Here is an 18,612-nt window from a genome sequence, read left to right on the forward strand (position 1 = left end):
AATAAATTCAAGAGAGGGAGAGAACTGTTTGCTTTAAAATCGTGCAGTTGAAATGAATTGGTGTTTTTTCTCTGTCTTCTCATATTAGAGGTAGAAGCGTTCGTATCTCGCTTCCTTCACAACAAGCGGTGGAACCTTACCTAAAAAAAAATGTAGCAAAAGAGGCTAACAGAAAAATCATCATTTATCATGAGACATGCAATACATTCGTATGAGTTGGCGGTTGCATTACATTTGCTTTATTTAAATCAAAGCCCAGCTCTAGAGTCCAGAAGGGGAACTCCCCAGGAAATCTCACGTTAGGGTCTCTGTCCCTCACGATTTTTTTCATTTTCTTTTTAAGTAAGGCACAAGGTAGTACTTTCTGACACACAGTTCTTTTTTCTCTTCTATTTGTCTATGGGTTTTTATTTAGCTGTGTATTAGAAAATCTGTCTGCATACTAGACTTTCAGGTTTCTGTGGTTCAGCTTCGGCTTCAGGATCTTAGCATCCAGTTGCAAGTGTGTCTTTGAACACTTTCTACTTTCTCCTCGCTCTTCTTCCCCTTTTATAAAAATATCTTGTCAGTATCGACAGGAAGTTCTAGCACTTGCCGTATAGCTACAGACTTTCCTCCGTCTTTTTCCGGTGCTAGATACAGTATTGGCACAGAGCTGTCCTATACGTTCTGTTGTATGACATTCAGTCTTTTATTGCTGAAGTGGTGTCCAGTTCCTCCTTCACTGGGACAGAACAAATGATCCACACGTACAGGACTTGGAGATAAGCAAATGTTGTGATGTTTTACGTTTCAAATACGCCAGCTAAACTGGGGCGTGGCCAGTCTAATTAATTTCTTGGACTGTGTAGGTCAGGGTCAGGCAACCCAGTCTTGGTGGCAGCAGTGATTTGTAATTGTTTGGTACTCCTCTCGTTCCCATCTGGGCTGGCTTGCTAATCTGAGCCACGTTTCCATAGCTGCAAGACAATCTTGTAAAGTTTCTTCCTTCTCCATGCAAACATATTCCTCCCCGAGGAGAATAACTTCCTCAGTTTTAGAATATGTTTTAATCTGACCAGGACTTCGGTCCAAGCAAGGCAAGCAGCGAGTCCAAGGAGTTTGCCCCAGCAGGAACAGTAGTGTGGACACACACGGTGCAGACGTGATGGAAGAGAAGAATGTAAACGATGAGCTTTGATTGCCTTGCTTTTCGAAATGAAGGAGTTGCCTGCAGCTGGCTTACAGAAGTATTTTCCACATCTGCCTTGATGGAAATATCTATTCATTTCTGTCTTCAAACATTCTTCTAGGAGGCTGAGGAAAAGGGAAAGCCCAGGAAAGGATTGACTCAGTAAAATTAAAGTTCTAGAAAGACACACATTTTCCTGGCCGCTGGTGTTTTCTCTTCAGTGCTCCAGTTTTACAGTTACAGGTGTGTGAAAACAGGACTTTTAAAGCTCTGGCACCCAGGTCTGTACATGCATCTGTTAAAACAACCTGATGTTTAAATAGTTGCAATGCATGTATGCTTGAAGGGGTATAGGTTGTAGCCGTGTTGGTCCAAGGACATAGGCAGACGAGGTTCTTTGCATAAATCCGATATCTTTTATTAGACCAATTAAAAATGTATGCGTAAATGTTTTTATCTGCTGGCATAATGACTTGGTAGCACGCTTGCACACAGTTGCACAGCAATTGATAATTGTGAAAATGAGTTGGGTTTTTGGTCAGACAGTCTAAAATGAATTCGCATAAAGAGCACAATTTCTTTTAGAAACGCCTTGTCGTATCCTGTTGCGAATCCAGCAATTTGCATGCGAGATGTTAGAGGGACATAGTGGGGATGAAGGATTATGAGCAAGCGAGCAATATGTGTTGTTTGCGCAATCTGAGTACTGGAGAAACAACTGTCTGTGGGCATAGGTATCTGTTTGTGTGTGCAAATGTGCGCCTTATGCACCTAGGGTTATAACCGTCACCCTTGCTTACTGATATTGCATAGCAAATTCTTCTAAGACCAGTCTCACTAACCTCAGTTTGCAGCAGTGTCCTTAATGGGGAAATTTGTGAAATGTGAACTATAAATGAGAGCCCTCAATTGCCTCTTTGCTTACTGTAGTGATAGGCAAAGTGACTGTAAATGGCAGCTAAGCCCGAAGTCCTGTGCAATGGCATGGATCTGAGACGTTGGTAGGCCTTTTAGAAGATTCAGCTACCCTTTGGAAAGGTTTCTCTGGACACGCATCCTGACACTTGCATAGGGAAGAAGATGCTTGCTTTGTATTTTAAAGTAATTATTTGATCGGTCTGGCATGTGTCTGAAGGTGGAAAATTGTATTAGAGGTAGGTGTAGTCATTTTATTCTGGTGACCTGCATGCTTGTGTGCAATTCATCTCTGAATCCGGAGGCTTTTGAAGTCATTTGGCTTCCTTTATACTCGTGGATTCTGCAGATTCTTTGTTTGAAGATGCTTTTATAAGTGTACTCGAAGCTGATGGGAAGCTGACAAAGGCTGCTGCGCTGTATTCTCTTTAATCTCAGTGATTACTCTCATGAGTTGGTGAATATGCTTTTTCACGGTGACTGCTTGATTGTGTTCTGAAAGCTGCCCTAAGTACAGTGATTTCTCATATATGACAGCTGGAAAGGAAAATAGTTGAGACAAAACTGTCTGTGTTTCCTTGGTAGAGGAGAGCCATTTATTCAGCTACCTCATGCTTTTAATAACTCAGTTAACTGGGATTTCAGTGACTTGATATTTGGTTTATACCCTAGTCACTGGAGCTGTACTCTGCCTTCTGTTTCTTTATAGAAATGCTGATGCTACTTCTCCATAAATCAGGAGTCATTCCAGTGAAGTCCACAGAATTACCTTATGGTAAATGGGAGGCAACTTAGGCTCATTTATTTTGAGCTTGATTTCCACAATTCATAGGTGAAATTTAAATGAGTCACAGAAATCAGAGGTTACAAAATCTACTCGGGCTAGTAGTTAGTTAGCCACTGCCCAGTATAAGGTTGTTCTTTGCATTTATATTTTTCTGGTGTAAAACTGGCTGTGGGTTGCTCCACCCTAAAGAGCACCATACCTGCTGCCAATTTGGAGAAGAGATCTGCTGCTTTGTTACCGCTCTGCTTCAGAGCCCTAGATGGTGTTTGTTTTAACACGCAGATTAGCTGTTTCAGTACCCTGTGGTGTAACTGCTTTCCACTTGCTTTCTTCAAGCGGATTTCTTACAATAGTCATTTATCTCTTTACATGGGTTACAGAAGTAGTTCAGGAAAGAGAGCAGCTCAGGCCTTTCCTTTAGCAGGGAAAGAAATGATATCTTCAGTTAAATTATCTAATATGAGATACCAGCTTCATGAAGACAAGGCAGTTGGTGGTTTTTACCCATGTTGTCAGGTCAAGATAAAACCTAGGCTGTGAACTTGGCCTCCAAACAAGCACGAGGACTAAAAACTGCTTCGTCTTCCCTTGAATCATACCTCATCTCTGTCAACTCAAATGAAGAACGTGCCTTTCTTCCCAGTCAAAATGAACCTTTTCCAAAGCTAATCTGACTCCCAGGCAATAAAGCCAAGACCCCTTTTATTTCCTCACTCCTTTCCATCCAGTGCTGCTTACATGCACCCCAGCGCGAGGTATTGGATGGTGGCTGGTTTCTCCATTGCCCAGCTGCTCGTGGTATGGATAACCAATATGAGGGGCACTGGGGGTACCCTGGGTCCTCAGGTGGGTGGTGTACAGGAGGAACCCCAGTCTGTCCTATAATGCAAAGCGCTTCTTTCTGAATGAAAAGGATGATGTACAAGTAGTTCCTTGAACTCATTTTCAATTCAGAAAGAAACATTTAAAGGCGGGGAGAGGGAACAAAGCGAACGGAAAACTGCGGAAGTATTCACTCTATACATACCCCCCCTTTAAGTATGAGTGTTGTCTCATTGCAGTTGGTGAGACTAGTTATGTTAATATAGCTAAGCACTTGTACAAATGTTTGCAGAATTAGGGTCCAGTGTTTGACCAAAGGCTCTTATTTAAGAAATAGCTGAACCGTCATGTAAGTCCTATTCCACTTTTTCTACTCTGTTTCAGCTCACAACCTGTGCCAGTTTGTGGGATATCTGAGCATAACAGGGATGGGAAAGTTCATAGTTGGATGTTTCTCCATCCTTCAGACTGTGTGATCATGGCGTGAAGTAGTGTGACTAATGGGACAGCACCTTGACTCATAATATGTTCTTTTTATATATACTGGAATACAGTTGAGCTCTAGTTTTTTAAACATTGCACGAATGAAGATTTAACATGAGACACCATTTTCCCATGCTGGATTTTTTTAAAGATAAAACTGTCGGTCCAATACCTGGAGGAGGCTGTATATGCCATAGAAATTGTTGCCTCCTTGTCCATTTTCCTGTTGCCTTTGTTCCAGGAATCAGGAAAATGTTTTCATTCTGTGGCTGCCAATTTGGCCTCCTTCCCCTGCATTAAGTTCACTTTAAAAAGTGATTATGCCCTTCATCATTGCTTGCTGACATACTCTTAGCGCTTGGAAAAACTGGGTCTGTTGCTGAATTAAGTGTAAGATTTGGAAGGACCATGTGAAGTGGAGTTTGTCATTGACTCTAGCTCTGAACTCAAGTTTATTGTGTTGTGCCAAGATTGGGGTGTGTGTATGTGTGTATGCATGTGTGTGGGTGCGTCTCACTGGCCCTGGAGCCTGTACTCTCTTGTTTTCCTTGGGTCACCGATTCAATGACTATCCATGCTGAGGAACAGTCTGCATGTCACGGAGACACAGCATTTCAGCCTTGTGTATATATTAACCCGAGTATGTTTTATTTCAGAGAAGATGCTGGCGAGCCTGACTCTTGGAGCACTTTGTCTCATGTCGTGCACTCGGGGGACTGCTGCGTGAAATACCACCAGGGGCTGAGTGTTTACACGCTGACAGCTGAAGCCAGGAATGGAGCCAAGGCTGCCCTGGAGAATGATGTAGAGCGGCTTCAGAAATGCATAAAAACCCACCGGCGTACGGTGAGAAAGGGGCCATGGCAATTATGGAATGGTTATGGGCCATTTTTGCCCATAGGCAGTGCTCATGTATGCATTTTGCCCACAGGCAGTGCTCATGTATGCATTACAAATTACGCCATTGACTTTTACCTTATACGGGCTCAGGTGAGCTATGGGGTCTTGGTAATGGCACTGTAAAGACACAGGAGGGAAAGTTTCTTCCTTCTGGGAGGTGGAGCTGGGTCAGGACCTCTCCCAGCACTTCCCTCTTCATGTAACCTGCTTATTTCTGCTGCCAGCTCCTGAGTCATCTTTCTGGGCCAGGAACCAGCTAGCAGGAGGAAGGTCACATCATGAGGGCCAAGGAGAAGCATTTGAAGCACAGAGCTGCTCCCTGCAGGGAGGTTGGGTCACTGGGCAGGGAGCATGAGATGGCTTCTGGAACTGGTTGGAGTTAATGGAGGGTTAGGAGGGCAGGGATGTTTCTTTGTTTGGAAGAAGAACAAAATCAGGCAGGAGGCAGTGCTCCAGGTGAGGAGCCTTGGTGAAAACACACCTATCCTCTTAGTACCTCCGCACAGGTTTCTGAGAGTGCCTTCACTCCTGTCTGGCCCTGAATGAGTTCACAGTGGGTTTTTCTTTCTCTCTCCCATTAAAGCACTGGGCTTTAACCTAGCAGGTGACCATGCCTGTTCCTATTGGAGTCATTGGGAGCCATGTTAGATCAAGAGCCAGGGCTTTTGAAGAGTCAACTGTCAATACTTAAATGTAGCTGCCACAGAGCCTCTTTCTTTAGGGACAGTGGGGGAATACAAAATGCAGGCTGGGATTTTACAGCTTATATAGAACCCTTCAGTTTTTGTTGCACATCCACCATTCCCTCCAGAGATCTGTGTTGTATATTTGTGTATAATCCTACTTGCCTCGTAGGATTATACACAGCACACTCCATTCACTAAGATGCAAAGAAAGAGAACAATCACTTTTCTGAGAGGTAGGAAGAATATCGGTCAGTTAACCAGGATACTATTAACACACTGATCTTTCTGAACAACAGCCCTCATACTTGTCTGAACGTGCAGTGTTAACGTCTCTGGATTTTCACAGAAATTGCTGATACGAGTGGTAAAACAATGCTAACTTTGGAATGGCTTCACCTTACCTCCACTTCCCACCGGATGACAGTAAAATGTGGCCAACGTACCAAGTTCATTTCTCATTGATAATGCAAATACTGGATGGGCATATTGTGTCTGACAATGAAATCAGAAAAACTGTGTAGATTTTTTTTTTCCAGTCCTGCTTTACTTCACATCTAATCTGATTTGAGTTTGGAAAGCAGCCCTGCAATTATTTCATTTAGGTTCATTCAGGGTCAGTTGAAAGGCAGTTGGCTTTCTCTAGGGAAGACACTATTTTTTCTGTCTATCAGCACTGTGACTTCACTGCAAGGACGTGAGGGATCCGACCCCCCTCTGGTCCAAAATCTTGTTCCAGAACAAGTGTCACTGTTGTTTGTATCTATCTGTGCTGGCTGGGAATCAGTAGAGCATTCCCTGTGGACTGCTGCAGTTACAGCTACCAGGCAGCTAACACTCCATTTGAATGTGTTCATTTGCATAGCAAATAACACCCCCAAAATGGTTTTGCCTTGTGATTTTGCTTTTTATAGAGCAGGGGTCAAACACTTTGGGCTTCTGTATCAACGCAGGATGTCAGATCTGTCAGTTAATGCCCACCACCTCTTATTCACTTGTGTATCTACCATGCATCCACCTTGCATTGCATTGCAAGATTGGGGTTCTGTGCTAGGTTGTAGCACACAAAGGAGAAGATTACTTTTATTTAAGGTAGGCTTCAGTTGCAAACACCAGAAATTCAAATAATGGTACAAGTTAGTAGTTTGCCACTACCGACTGTAGTACAGGAGACTTCTGTGAATATTGAAAGTAGTAGGTCAAAGATAGGCATTATAACATCTGGCCCTCATATTAATGCAGCCTCCAGAGGTGTCTCAATGGTACAGTATCTAACCCACTACCCGTATACTTAGGAAAACTTTTATCATCTCTGCCCCTCCTTTATGGAATTTTACTTCTTCTGGACCTGGAAAATACCTTACATTATCTTAGCCAAAGCATAAAGGAAACTGATTAACTTGAACTGCAAAAACCCAGTAAAAGAAGCTGTTTTCATTGAATGCTTAATTTTCAAATTGTTGGTGCCCCCTTTCCATAGATGAGCGTGTTGGCCACTTTTCCCTGGGATTGTTTTTGATGAAATACTTTGAGGCATCTGTGCAGTGAGCCATGCTTAAGTTCATTAAAACTTGGAACAGAGGAGAGGCTGTTGAATGTACTTGTAGGACATACTTTTACTAAGGGGTTTTTCTGTAGAGAGGAATGGCCCTTTCCATTGCCACTAGACCTAACCACAGCTACCGGAGGGAAAGAGCTTTGGACTGAGGCTTACGTGCTTGTTAAACTACAAAGTTGTAAACTATTAAGTCTTATGTAATAATTGATAATGGTCTCAGCTGTTTTTTGTCAAAGCAGAAATGAGGCTGAAAACCCCAGGGCTTTGAGAATCCAGATTCTTGTTTATAGGTGGCTATACTTGAATACTTAGACGATCAGCGGTACATAGAAAAATCCTGTAAATGCAGTGCATTTGAACTGTGAGGGGCCACTGACTGCTGGAAGTTTTACTGGTAAATTTTTATTTGGGGTAAGGAAATAGAGTCTATGTATTTTAGTTGCATATACTCTTCACAGTAGGGGTTTTGATCATCAGCCAAAATTTGATATTTAGGCAGTGGTGAAAGTAGAACTTCCCACACTGTGGACCATGCCCAGCAGTGATCCTCTTCTGGTCAGGAAGGGAAGATCCATGGTGTATACAAGCTGGAAATGATCCACAGCAGTTCAGCCCTGAGCTTCTACTGGACAGCATTACATGAACCATTTGGACACCAAATCGTGCATTCAGATGCGTGTCATTTACATAATTTAAAAAAAATGGGCAAATGTTGCTGTTCACCTAGCTTGAATCTATTTGAGCAGTAACCTTCAGTATCTCTGACTGGCATGATATAAAGATAATACAGTTTCCTTTTATGGCACATTTTGTAAATGCAAATGGATATACACATGGAGATGGAGGGAGGGACATATATCATTCTGTGTACTTTGTTAAGGTTTAAGGGTCAGATAAATCAATGTGTTCACTATTAGAGTGTGGCATGTTGCAAAACAAATAGTGATCATTTTTATTTCCCTTTTTCAGAATGCAAAGCAGCAGCCAGAGTCTGAGCCGAGAACTTCTGAGGATAATTGCAGTAAAGGAAGACAAATGGAAGGACAGCAGGCTATTGTAACCCACAGCTCGGAAGAAATGGTGACAGAAGTCAGCAAAGAAGGACCCTCTGCCACAGCTGACTTGGATTTAAGGCAGTTCTTGGCCCCCTCCTGCCACAAAGAGGATGAAAACGACAGTGGGAGTTTGGGAGTGCTTAATGATACGTCAGGTGATTTGCTGAGTGTGGTGAGCACAGAGAGCCGGGGGTGTTCCTCAGAAAGTCAAAATACAGCTTTGTTGAGTAAAAAGGAAGAGGAGGGGCCAGCCTCTATTGTAGACTCTGAAGCTGCATCAGATAAAAATGCCTGCACACTGAGCCCAGCTCCTGGAATAAACGGTGCTGCAAGCCTTCCATCCTGTGGAAATACAAATGAGGAAACTGGAATGACATCCACTGGAGTTATTCTGGATCAAACCAGCCTGAGCAACAGAGATAATAACCATCAGGAAGTGCAAATTGCCGAAGAGTGCGCAACTGAAAGCCCTGTTACCACGGTTGAAACTGCAAGCAAACCTCGAACTTCCGGGGAGGGTGTCAATGTGGCCATGGGCCAGTCTGAATGTAAGAACTGTGCGGGGACTAGAGATGCCTCTCCAGTACAGCAGCATGAAGAACATGCGAGTGCTGAGGCGAGGGGTGCCAGAGCTGCAAGCATGAGGGAAGTGCTCCCAGCCGGTGAGGAGCTGATCTGTCCTGCTGAGCCCTTGCTTGGTGGCGTTAGTGATGCTGCCTTTGAAGGTGTGGTCATGCAGGTGATGCAAGCACAGGACACTGCAAATGCAAGGGCTGATGCTAATGTTCTCCCAAATGGCTTTGGGGAGACTAGCAAGGAGGGTATAACAGACTTGCAGGCTGAAACGGCAATGAATGGCTTCTCAGATGACCCAGGTCAAGTTGCCCCTGTTGTGAAGGAGAGGCAGAGTGTGACTGCTGCTGGAGAGGAGCTTCAGGCAATGAGTGAGATAAAGCCTTCAGAGAATGTATTGAAGCAGGATCTGGATGTCCTGGAAGTTAACAATAGCAAGAGCAGTGAGCATGGGGTGCAGGCAGACAATGGAAGCCTGGCTCTTGAGCTGAATGAGCTGGAGTTGAGTGACCACGCACATGACGGTCATCCCAACGCTGATGCCGAGCGGGGTGCCTTTGGCAGGCCTGATGAAGTTGCTACCAAGTCTGCATGTGACCACAAAGCCGGTGAGTTAGCAGCTGAAGTGGAGCAGAGCCTCAAAACACTCATGGAGATGTCGGGAACTGAAACTATGAGCAGCAGAGGAACCTCAGACACTGCAGATGGAGGCCAGGGGGCTGCTGGCAATTGCCGTGCTGCTCATCAAGCTGTTGATCAAGACAAGCTAAGTGACAGCTTAAATCCAGAGGCTGCTGCAGCTTGCAAATGTGAGCCTGATTCACACCTTCCACATGAAGGAGGCTTGGTTTTGGCAGGAAAAGTGCCTCTGCAAAGCCAGGCACTGACTCCAGAAAGCACTTCAGAACTGGAGGGGGTCACTGCTGAAATGGGACCACTTGCCTATCCTGTATTTAGGGAAGATACACAGCAGGGCCAAGCAATTAGTCAGGAGACAGGTGCTGCAGTGTCACCTTCTGGACAGGAGGCATGCATGCATGATAATGATCCTAAATTATCCTCGTGTGCCAAGGACACAGAGTCTATACAGGATAATTTAATAGGCACACCCTCTGCAATTCATAATAAGGAATCTAAACAAAACCAGGAAGTAGCAGGGACGGCAGTGGTTGCTGAACAGGGCAGTTCTGAACATGGTACGGTAACCACAGAAACTAATTTGCCCCCAGATCTCGGAGAAAAGGAGAACTCCGCGTGCAGTCTCCTGCAGCCAGCTGAGAGAAACAGCCCTGAGCCCAATCAGGAGCTGGACCAAAGTGGGGCATTTGGCAGAGAAAGCGTCTTGTCCAAGGAACCTGGCGTTGCTGTTGTGAAATCCTGTGCTTGCAATCAGGGTGAGCAGCCTGCAGTGAGTGATAGTACTGCAGACACTGGATTGCAGGGAGAAATCTCTTGTCAGGAGGCAACTGAGAATGTGGCAGTGGATGCAGGGGAAAGTATCACACAAGAGACTGTACTGGAGGACAAATCACAAGATGCAAAGGATGACTGGCCTTCCAGCACAACATTGAACCAAGAATGCGATCTCAGCCCAGCTCTACAGGGAAGCTGTGCACGTGCAGAATTAAAGGAGGCCTTGGGACTGAACACCACCTCTTCTGTTGCCTGTGAGAATATGGAACCACTAGAGGAGGCCCAGAGATCTCCAGTAACAAGTTATCCAAAAGACCAAGGGGATATGGACAATGTACTTTCCAGGGTATCACTTCAGCCCATTGTGGAAGAAGCCACATGTGATAGTGACTCCAGCTCAGACACTGTCTGCTTGGCCAGTGAGAATGAAGCTAGGTCAGAAGTGAAAGAGGCCCAAGAGACCTTGGCTGAGCTCAAGGAAGACGAAGAAGAGCAGAACAAAGCTATATTTGTAGCACCTCCTTCATTGTGTTCAGAGAGTTTAAATGCTGCCAAGCCATTGGAAAATGTGGGAGAAAAGAGTTTTGTTCCAGAGGGTGATGGGTTTTCTCTAGATGAAATTACAGAAAGAGTAGAGGGCCCTGATTCAGTCGTTTCTTCAGGGGAGGCACCCTGTTCACTTGAACCGCCAGTTAAGAAACCAGAAGATGTACCTGTTGCAGAAGGAACGGAGAGCGAACCCCAAGCTGTGGTAAATATAGGAGTCATGCTGGATGGAGAAATGGATTTAAGTTTGCCATTTAGTGACCTAACCAAGGGAGATACAAGTCCAGGAGTGCTGGGATCTAAGATTGTTATAGGTAAGGAAAATAAGATGTTTGCATATTTTTTTTTTTATAGGCTTACGTGCATGTGACGTTTCATGGGCAGCGGAAGGAAGGAACTGTATCACACTGAACTTAGGCAGACAAGGTTCTTTGGGTAAATCCAATATCTTTTATTAGACCAACTCAGATAGTTGGGAAAATTTTTCTTAGCAAGCTTTCGGGCACAAACACCCTTCGTGAGGCTGAGGAAGCATCTTCTATTTAAATGGCATTGTATTTATTAAGAATGAAAATCCAACCTTTATGGCTAGGCAAGTGGATGGGAGAGACCTGTCTTTGATGAGGAATGCAGATGTGGAGAGGGCTTCTGCAGAGAGGAGAAATCTGACTTGGTTATTAAAGGTAAAGCTGAAGTCCATGCTTCTGGGATACCCTCAAAATAAAAACATAGTCACAGGCATATATTTATGCCAAAATATTTTTGGAAGAATCTGTAACAGGTAAGTTGCATATTAAGAAAGTGAACAGTTAAAGGGCAGCGTAATGCCCAGATTTGTTATGCATTGCAGATGCACCCTTCCTTTGAGGCCAGGCGCCTTCCAGTTTTTTTGCTTAGTGCTAATTTGAACATTTCCTTCAGCTCTGCTCCTTATGCTTTGCTAATGGGAGCCAGAGAACAGAACAGTGTTGCATTAAAGCTTCCTTTCTAGTCCAGTGGAGCAGCTGTGAGTGTCCTTCTGTAGGAAGCAGCGCAGCTGCCTAATTGGTGGTATTAGGTCACTTAAAAAAGACAGCACAACCTCCCTCCTCCTCCTCCCTCAGCCCACACCACCCTCTTTTCCTGCCTGTGAAGCCATCGTAGAGCAAAGAAGCAATCTTTTCCAGTGCATTTAAGCAGTGCTGGAATTCAGACTCATTCTTCACTCGGTATAACAAACCAGGGAACAGGATCATCCTGGAACTCCGATGAATGATGTTATTGGAGATAAGTTACTGCGTCAGGAGAGCTTGGTCAGAGGTGGTCCCTGAATGCGGAGAACTAGTAGAAAGCGTCTAAAGGTAACCTCTTCTCCCCCTTCCAAAATAAGAAAACAATCTGATAAATGGAGCAAAAAACCCAACAAACCAAAAACCTTTCTGTGTCTTGTCTGGACCGAGATTGTAGGTGAACAGCTAGCTGGGCATGGAGCTAGTTCAGTTCAGGCTGTGTACTCCACCTGTTCAGGCTGGTGTGATATGCGAACAGTCGGGCTGTCTGCCACTGTTCACTTGGCTAAAAGGAATCTGTAGGCAAGGTGCATCTTTTCCCTAAGAAGCTTAAAACAAAGCAAAAGGCTACTTAGGAACTTCAAAGAAAATAACCAGAGTAGAACAACTGCCAAAATTTTAAAGGTGGAAAATACAAAACCACATAAACACCTGACTGCCTCTTTCTGCATAAAAAGGGAAGAGAGTCACCCCCTCACCCCAATCTCCCCCAGTTATTCTCAAGTAGAGGTGTGTAGGAGACTTATTTTAGCAGAAGGTACTTTTTGGGGTGCAGGAGGATATTTTGTAATCTTTGAGTGTTTAAAGAGTTGTATTAGTCATGGAAAGGCAATAGTTGCTGTGTAACAGGCTGTTTATGTAAATCAGAAGGCTCCTTTTTAAAAAAAAAAAAGCCTATTTTTGCACGGGGGCAGGTTGACATTTCAGTAGATTGGGAGCGGCTGTAAGTCGATCCCCAGGAGTGTTAATTTCTTCTGGGAGCTTCTTGTTTTGAGGCTTCTGCCGTCTAGGGCTCGTTAGCAGAGGTTTAACGCTACACCTGCGATTTAGATATACAGGTTTTTCATGCATGATTTCATATCTGGAAATCCAAAGAGCAAAGAATGAAATGGTGTGAGAGACTAGTATCAACAATGAAAAAAGCAGCTTGTGTTTTTCGTAGCATTAAAGCTTTCTGTCGGATCAGGGTACACGAGAGGAAATGGAGAGGCGACCTTGTTACAGATCTAAAGTATGTGAAGGCGCATTACAAACAAGGATTTAGGATGTAATGGTCCAGTCCTACCCATAAGGAAGAGTTGTTTATCCAGAATATAAAGCTGCACTAAGAAAAAAATTGGCTAGAATGGCTTCTCTTAGGGAGCTGTTGGATCAGTTTACACAGTGTAATGGCATTGGAGTGCAGGCAGGACAGATTAAAAGGAAGAGAAGCAGATGCTACGAATCGGAGTTTACAGTTGGATTTGCTGCCTGAAATCCTTCTGCTGTAACCAGGAAGCTGGGCTGGATCTACATTAATTCTACCCAGCAGCAAATTCAGGCAGTTTGTTATTATCATGTGCACCTTTTATTTTTCTGCCTGGGCAGGTGCCTGACTCACCTGGGGAATTTTATCTTGTCAGAGGACCCACACCAGTACTGCCGAGTCCTTCGCAGCTTCATAGCAGTACTCTTTCTTGCTGGTTGTTCATTGACAAGACTTGTCCCTACCTGTCAAGAAATGCTAATACTTGTATTGTGGTTGTGGAGAAGTAACTGCTGCTCAGCAGCGGGTGCCAGAATCCTCTGCTTACAGGATGGGTTGGTGTCCGGCAAAGATATCCCCACATCAGGTTGCTACTTTCCAGAGACCCACATCACTGTGTTTTTGTTCCTAGCGCAGTTTGTGATAAGCAATCAACTGATTTTGCTCCCCAGTGAAATATGCAGGGTTAGGTGCATGTTCTTCATTTGAAGCACTTGATGACTGCACTCAGTGACGTTGCTCCTTTGTCTCATCAGCTTCTCATATGATCGGCATCATGGAGATTTAGAGCCCTCCCCGGCCCCGAGATAAAAACAAGCCATCGTCCCAAACAGATATTCGTTGTGGTCCCAGTGAGGTCAAGGAGAATCTCCTTGGAGAAAAAAAAAAGCCTCACTGCTCCACAGAGGAGAGCCTCATGTGGCATCTAGGGTTGAGCCTTTTAATCAGCATTGAATTGCAACCAAGGAATGGGTTTTTTTCATGTAAGTAGTTGGAATTATGCACATTAGATTCAGGGATGCATTTGGTAGCCATGTTGGTGTGAGACAAAAAGAAATGCAGAACTCTCAAACTCTTGGTTCAGAGATGATTTCTTAGTTGATCTAATAAAAGGTATCATCTCTGAACCAGGAGTTCTAAAGTTTTGCATTTCATTTGATCTGATTTGCATTGGGCACAGGTAACAAGGCACGCTGGCCTGGGGCCAAGTCTACGCTGCAAAGTTTTGTCCTTGCAATGTGAAAAAACCCCATATCCCAAGCATAGCAGTGTTGGCAAAACTTCTCAAGGAGAGGAAAGCTGTACAGGCAGAAACGTCCTTCTGCCAGTGGTTTACTTTCTTCTCGGAAATTTTGCCAGAACTGATGTTCCATCAGTACAGAGCACAAAGCTTGGTTTGTCCGTGTCGCGTGCCGGTGCTGTTCAGGTGGTGTTTTTGGAAGCTCGCAAAGACCAGGCTAGACTTGTCAAGTGTAAGACCTAATATGTAACGAATTGTCAGACACTGATTTATCATATTAAAACCTTACGTTTTTGTATAGCTTTTGACAGCCCTTTTAGATTCACAGTAATGATGAGGCTTGATGCTGCTAAAGGAAAAGTCCATGACTTTGGTAAACGTGAGGACCATGGGGTTAAGGTTAGGTCTTAGTGGGGACAAGGTTTGATACATTCTTTGCATCCTATACAGCAGTGGTCCCTGGCTTGAGGGCAACATGTTACCCAGGAAAGAGACCCTTTGAGGTTGCTTGGAAGCACAGGAACTTTAAAAAAAATAATGCAAAAGTTGGCAGAGAGCCAAGTAGGATATTGTGTGCAGCATATTATTACTTTAGTATTGTTGCTTATAGGCAGTGAAGATGGGGACTGCTGCTCTACAGCACCTCAACATGATTTACACACCTCAGTGAATGTATCCTTTCAACTGTACTGTGAAGAGGGAAGTATACTCAGTATCCCTGTTTCACAGACAGGAAAGCATTGAGAATAAGTGACTTGTCCAAGATCATGCAAGAAATCTGTGGCAGAACCAAGAATGCAATCCTGATTTTCTGATACCCACGGCTGAGTTTGAGCAATCAGATGGTTCCTTCCCAGTCTCATACCTCCCATCTAACTTTCCTGGGACCAGTCTGTTCCCTCTTCCAGCCTGCAAACAGTTCTTTGCTGATACACCCGAGACCCTAAACAATGGTGGAAGTCAAGGCACGCGTTTTTGGGCTTTAGCAAATTGTCACTTCCTACCAGCCTGTTCCTGGGGCCATTATCGTTGCATTTATCTTTTCCAACGTTGTGTCTCAAGGGATTGCATGGGAGGAGCAAAATGTGCCGGCTACACCCCTTTTATAGTTAAATAAATTGGTCACCAGCTATTTTGTCAGCTAACTCAAGTCCCCTGAGCGATGACTGCACAGCCATAGGAAAGCTGCTTAACTGGTTCCAGTTTTTAGGAGGTTCTCTATCAACACCCCGTAAGCTCATCCTTTCCTGTCAGAGCAGCACAACATTGTAATCAGTAATTTTGTGGGGATTAGCCTAACACGCAACAAAGCATGTCTGCTGTGCTGCTTAAGCCTACTGCCAGGTCCACTGACCATCTACATTAAACACTCTCCAGCCTTCCCCCAGGCACTGACCTGAGCATCAGAACCTGAGATTGAGCTTTTCTGTAGCCTGTTGACTACAGTTCAGTATTTATCACAGCTGAGCAAGATGGAAACAGAGAAAGTCTGCCAGGGGCAATTCTGTACCCATTTCCTGCCTCTGATTTCCCCTAACTGGAGCCAGCACAAGAGGAGAGACCAGACTGGTGATTCCTGGAAGAGCTCTGCTTAATTTTCCTGCTCCTGCCTAGCACACCCCTAATAGGATTCAGTCTACCAACTACTTCTCTCCTTCTCTGCTTCCTGTGGATGAAAGAGCCAGGTGATGGAAGTGGGGAAGGGTAGTCAAAGGCAAACTTCAGCTTATCTCTGAATAGAAGTATGAGCATAGTCAAAATGTCTGTAGGCCCTTAAAGCTATATTGGTTGCACTAGAAAACCATCAGCGGTCCACTACCTTTTGCAATGATTTTGATTTAAACTAGGACTTTAATTTTCTGGGGCCACTGCATATACAGATTATCTCACTACAAATTACTGTCTATTAAAAAAAGCAACATTTTTAAAAAAAAACAAACCCTCCTGTTCATTAATGTAGTGCTTAGGAACAAATGATAGAGAGGAAGAATGATGTCATGGTTAAGATTAAGAGACTTGGAGAGCTGGGCTCTGTCACTGGCTCAGCCACTGATAAACTTCATGGTGTTGGTCAAATCACTTTACCTGTGTGTACCCCCACATCCACATCTGTGGAACGAGAGTGATATTTTCATAACTCAGAAGGAGGGGGATAGCAAAACTCCATTCACCATCTGCAAGGCAGTTTGTTATCCCTGGATCTATAGAATTTATTTCTTTATTTTGATTTTTTTATGTTTAAGTCCAAATCACAGGAAGTGTCACAGGATAAAAACAGTTATTCACTTTAAAAAGGGCCTCTTTAGAACTTATGAGAGACTGCCTTTAAGCTAGGAAAATGTAGAGAGACCCACTTGAATGCAGTGGCAGCTGATGAAGGATTGCATCTTTGCTTGCTAAGGAGAGGGAGCAGGGGGCGGAGCATCTGCCTTTCCGTTCCATCAGCGTTGTCATTAGGAATAAAAAATCCTTGTTCCCTGTTCAAATAATTCTTAAGGTCAAGATTTTTAATCTTGGGACCTAAGCAACTTGCTTCAGGATAAAGAGAAAAGAAATGCATTGCAGAAGTAGCACAAACACTGAAAATGCCAACTGAGAAAACTTCCCACCTTTGTCCAAGTTAGGTAAGAAAAGAAAAATAAATATATACTGTTTGATCATGTGACAGCAATGTTGGAAGCCAAGCCTTCTCCTGCGTGCACACGTACGCAGAGGTAGTATAGTGTAGATAGCGTGTGAGCCTTTTGGCAGGTTCCTGGTGCTCATTGACATTTCATAGTTTCCTTCAGTGACAGACACCATCACTGTAAAACAAATAGCAAACAAGGAGCAAAGTTGGGAATGAAACCAGCTGCTGAAAGGAAAACTAACACTTGCTGATATTTTTTGTTTAATGCCTTGAATAAACAAAAGAGCTTCAGTGGCATTGGAGGGATTTTATTGAAATGTGCTTTGCAAACTTTCTGTGCTTTCAGGAGCGGCGGAGATGAAAACTGAAGACGAGCTGGATTTTCTGAAGGACCTCAGAGAGAATTCCCTTTCTGAAGGAATGGTAAGTGAGTACACTCTTTCTTTTGTAACCAGCAGTGTTTTAAAAAGAAATGTCCTGGCTGCTGTAGAAGATCAGCTGATTTCCTCCTGCCCCCGCCTTGGTGAGACTAAACTTAGTTATACACTTTGGGTTTCCTTTTTAACCTGCTGAAAACAGCATTGCTTCTTTTTAAAAGATCTTTTCTGTTTTTAAAGAGTATTTAGCTGAAAGAAGGAAAACATCAGAAGACAGATGCTAAACTGCTTTGGCTGTGTCCTAATGTATGAATCACTTAGGCCATTCAGTTCGCAGCAGCCTGCAGCTGTCCAAAGTTTTGGAGGATAAGATGCTAGGGAAAGCTGTTGCTGCTGTTCGTGGTATAGAACATATTAGATGAGTGTATGTATATTGTATTCCCGTGCCCTGGGCAGGAAGCTGGGAGCCACTTGGATGGTCTGACCAGCTTTGCTCTGGACTTTGTCCTTGGGCAAATTACTTTGCTGTTTTGTGATGAGCACTGTGGGGAGCAATGAGAGAGAGAGAAAAAAGCAAATAAATCCTATAGTATGCAGGGGAGGTGATAACAGCAAGCAAGCAAGAAATTTGAAGTGGAGTTGTTGGGTTTATGTTGGGTTTAAAGAGTTTCTGTCACCATCGTGTGTAGCCATTTCTGAGAATTTCTTAAAACAATAAATGCAAGGCTAGTTTGGCTGAGCTGCGGTATAAACCAACTTTCCTATGTTCTGCTCTGTTGAAAGCAAGCTTTCTTGATGTTATCTTTCTCGGTGGGTTTGGAGGCAGTTTCCATACTTGCACGTGGCCATTTCTTTCTAGAGAATAGTTCAGAAGGGTTAGTTAGACAGAACCATTCGAAGTCTGTGTGTGCATGTGATGCTTTGCAGCAGCTGTGTTTGTGCACGAGTTTGTGATTTAAGAAGTTAATGTTATAATAGAAAACATTACGGAGATGACTTAACATCACAGGGTGGAGCACAGAGACTCCTGCTCATCGCAGAGTGAAGCTGTTTGGGCCGCAGGATCTTCTTGCCAAGGCTGATAATACAACCAGGGTTACTATGTTTTTAAGAGATTTAGGTTTAGTGTCTACAGTTGTTAGTTCAGTGAGTTTCTTGAGGATGC

General features: G+C 43.9%; 1 protein-coding gene across 3 annotated transcripts in view; it reads left to right on the forward strand.

The window, feature by feature from the left end:
• Positions 1-8,288: 8,288 nt before the first annotated feature.
• The window catches only part of AKAP13 (A-kinase anchoring protein 13), a 167,920-nt gene continuing 157,596 nt past the window's right edge, over positions 8,289-18,612 (forward strand). For all 3 annotated transcript variants that reach the window (XM_019504047.1, XM_019504048.1, XM_019504049.1), the window contains exons 1-2: positions 8,289-11,220; positions 17,417-17,493. In XM_019504047.1, coding sequence (XP_019359592.1) covers positions 8,355-11,220; positions 17,417-17,493 — 2,943 coding nt within the window. In that variant the 5' untranslated portion in view covers positions 8,289-8,354. The remainder of the gene's footprint in view (positions 11,221-17,416; positions 17,494-18,612) is intronic.

Source organism: Gavialis gangeticus, unplaced genomic scaffold (assembly GCF_001723915.1).
Source record: "Gavialis gangeticus isolate Ggan-Ray unplaced genomic scaffold, GavGan_comp1, whole genome shotgun sequence".
NCBI lineage: Eukaryota > Metazoa > Chordata > Crocodylia > Gavialidae > Gavialis > Gavialis gangeticus.